Here is a 2500-nt window from a genome sequence, read left to right as displayed (position 1 = left end):
CACTTCATGACCAAAAGTATGTGGGCACCTGCTCGTCGAACATCTCATTCCAAAATCATGGGCATTAATATGGAGTTGGTCCCCCCCATTTGCTGCTATAACAGCCTCCACTCTTCTGGGAAGGCTTTCCACTAGATGTTGGAACATTGCTGCGGGGACTTGCTTCCTTTCAGCCACAAGAGCATTAGTGAGGTCGGGTACTGATGTTGGGCGATTAGGCCTGGCTTGCAGTCAGCATTCCAATTCATCCCAAAGGTGTTTGATGGATGCACGGGGCCATTGTCTTGCTGAAAGGAAAGGGCCTTCCCCAAACTGTTGCCACAAAGTTGGAAGCACAGAATCATCTAGAATTTCACTGTATGCTGTAGCGTTAAGATTTCCCTTCACTGGAACTAAGGGGCCCTAGCCCGAACCATGAAAAACAGGCACTATGCATTAGGGCAGGTAGCGTTCTCCTGGCATCCGCCAAACCCAGATTCGTCCGTTGGACTGACAGATGGTGAAGCGTGATTCATCACTCTAGAGAATGCATTTCCACTGCTCCAGAGTCCAATGGCGGCGAGTTTTACACCACTTCAGCCGACACTTGGCATTGCGCATGGTGATCTTAGGCTTGTGTGTTGCTGCTCGGCCATGGAAACCCATTTCATGAAGCTCCTGACGAACACTTCTTGTGCTGACGTTGCTTCCAGAGGCAGTTTGGAACTCGGTAGTGAGTGTTGCAACTTAGGACAGGCGATTTTTACGCGCTACGCGCTTCAGTACTCGGCAGTCCCGTTCTGTGAGCTTGTGTGGCCTACCACTTCGCAGCTAAGCCGTTGTTGCTCCTAGACGTTTCCACTTCACATTAACAGCACTTACAGTTGACCGGGGCAGCTCTAGCAGGGCAGAAATTTTACGAACTGACTTGTTGGAAAGGTGGCATCCTATGACGGTGCCACGTTGAAAGTCACTGAGCTCTTCAGTATGGCCATTCTACTGCCAATGTTTGAAAAAAAAGGGTTCCAAATGGTTCTTCGGCTGTCCCCATAGGAGAACCCTTTGAAGAACCCTTTTAGGTTCCAGATAGAACCCTTTTGGCTCCAGGTAGAACCCTTTTTGGTTCCATGTAGAACCCTCTGTGGAAAGGGTTTTACATGGAACCCAAAAGGGTTCTACCTGGAACCTAAAAGGGTTCTTCAAAGGGTTCTCCTATGAGGACAGCCGAAGAACCCTTTTAGGTTCTAGATAGCACCTTTTTTTCTAAGAGTGTAGGGTGTATAGAAATAATGATGCTCAAATTGAAAATCATTCAACTAAATAATGAGAATTTCTATCATCCTAATCGAGGCGTAGATTACATCTCACATTCCAGTGTACGAACTTGTAAACAAGGCAGCATGTGATTTCTCTTAATGCGACTCCGTGCAGCCAATGGCAATGTCCGCTTTAGGTATAATGCCGGGAGCCACTTGAGGATTCGACAGCTCTAATGCAGCTAAAGCGGATGTGATTGAATAGAGCCCAAAGTTTGGAACAGGCTAGTTTTCCACGACGGTGACGACTTGTCTGCTACAAAAGAGGCTCCGCCCTGATTCCTCCACTCACACTAGCTTAACATCTCCCAGTCCTCCACCCACAACCAAACGGAGACTTTGGCCCGAGCCCAGCACTCACTCGAGATTTGGTTCTGGTTTGACTAGATTCTAGTAGTACCAACCTCCATGGGGGCTGGCAGGCTGGAGCGCTGACGTGTGTGGTGTGTGGTACCAACCTGTTGAGCCAGCCTCCCGCTGCCTCCATAGGGGCTGGCAGGCTGGAGCGCTGACGTGTGTGGTGCCACAGGGTGACCATGGACGTGATGTTAGCCTGGTGCAGCTGGCTCGTGAAGCAACGGTAGTACCTGGAACACGGTGAACATTACTGGGTTAGTCCAGTCCGTGTTCTCATCACACTCTTAACTGATACACTCAGAACTCCATGCCACGTTTTTACTCACGCACCAGTACCTGGAACGATGGAGACCGGGCAGGCAGTAATTCATCCAGTTTAGTTATGTTTAATAACTCAATCAAATCAGACCTCTTTCAAACCTCTCCTCAGGCCGAGTGGCGCAGTGGTCTAAGGCACTGCATCTCAGCGGTCTAAGGCACTGCATCTCAGTGGTCTAAGGCACTGCATCTCAGTGGTCTAAGGCACTGCATCTCAGTGGTCTAAGGCACTGCATCTTAGCGGTCTAAGGCACTGCATCTCAGCGGTCTAAGGCACTGCATCTCAGTGGTCTAAGGCACTGCATCTCAGCGGTCTAAGGCACTGCATCTCAGCGGTCTAAGGCACTGCATCTCAGCGGTCTAAGGCACTGCATCTCAGCGGTCTAAGGCACTGCATCTCAGTGGTCTAAGGCACTGCATCTTAGCGGTCTAAGGCACTGCATCTCAGCGGTCTAAGGCACTCAGCGGTCTAAGGCACTGCATCTCAGCGGTCTAAGGCACTGCATCTCAGCGGTCTAAGGCCCTGCATC

The 2500-nt window shown here is 50.2% G+C and overlaps 1 protein-coding gene across 1 annotated transcript in view; it reads right to left on the bottom strand.

The window, feature by feature from the left end:
- Window positions 1–2500, bottom strand: part of kl (klotho) — a 51918-nt gene that overhangs the window by 12706 nt on the left and 36712 nt on the right. Inside the window, 1 exon segment of the mRNA XM_045215799.1 lies at window positions 1754–1882. Within this exon segment, the coding sequence (XP_045071734.1) occupies window positions 1754–1882 (129 nt within the window).

This window comes from Coregonus clupeaformis, unplaced genomic scaffold (genome assembly GCF_020615455.1).
Source record: "Coregonus clupeaformis isolate EN_2021a unplaced genomic scaffold, ASM2061545v1 scaf0518, whole genome shotgun sequence".
NCBI classification, from domain to species: Eukaryota; Metazoa; Chordata; class Actinopteri; order Salmoniformes; family Salmonidae; genus Coregonus; species Coregonus clupeaformis.
Note: the sequence above shows the minus strand (reverse complement) of the source record. Positions and strands in the feature narration are given on the sequence as shown.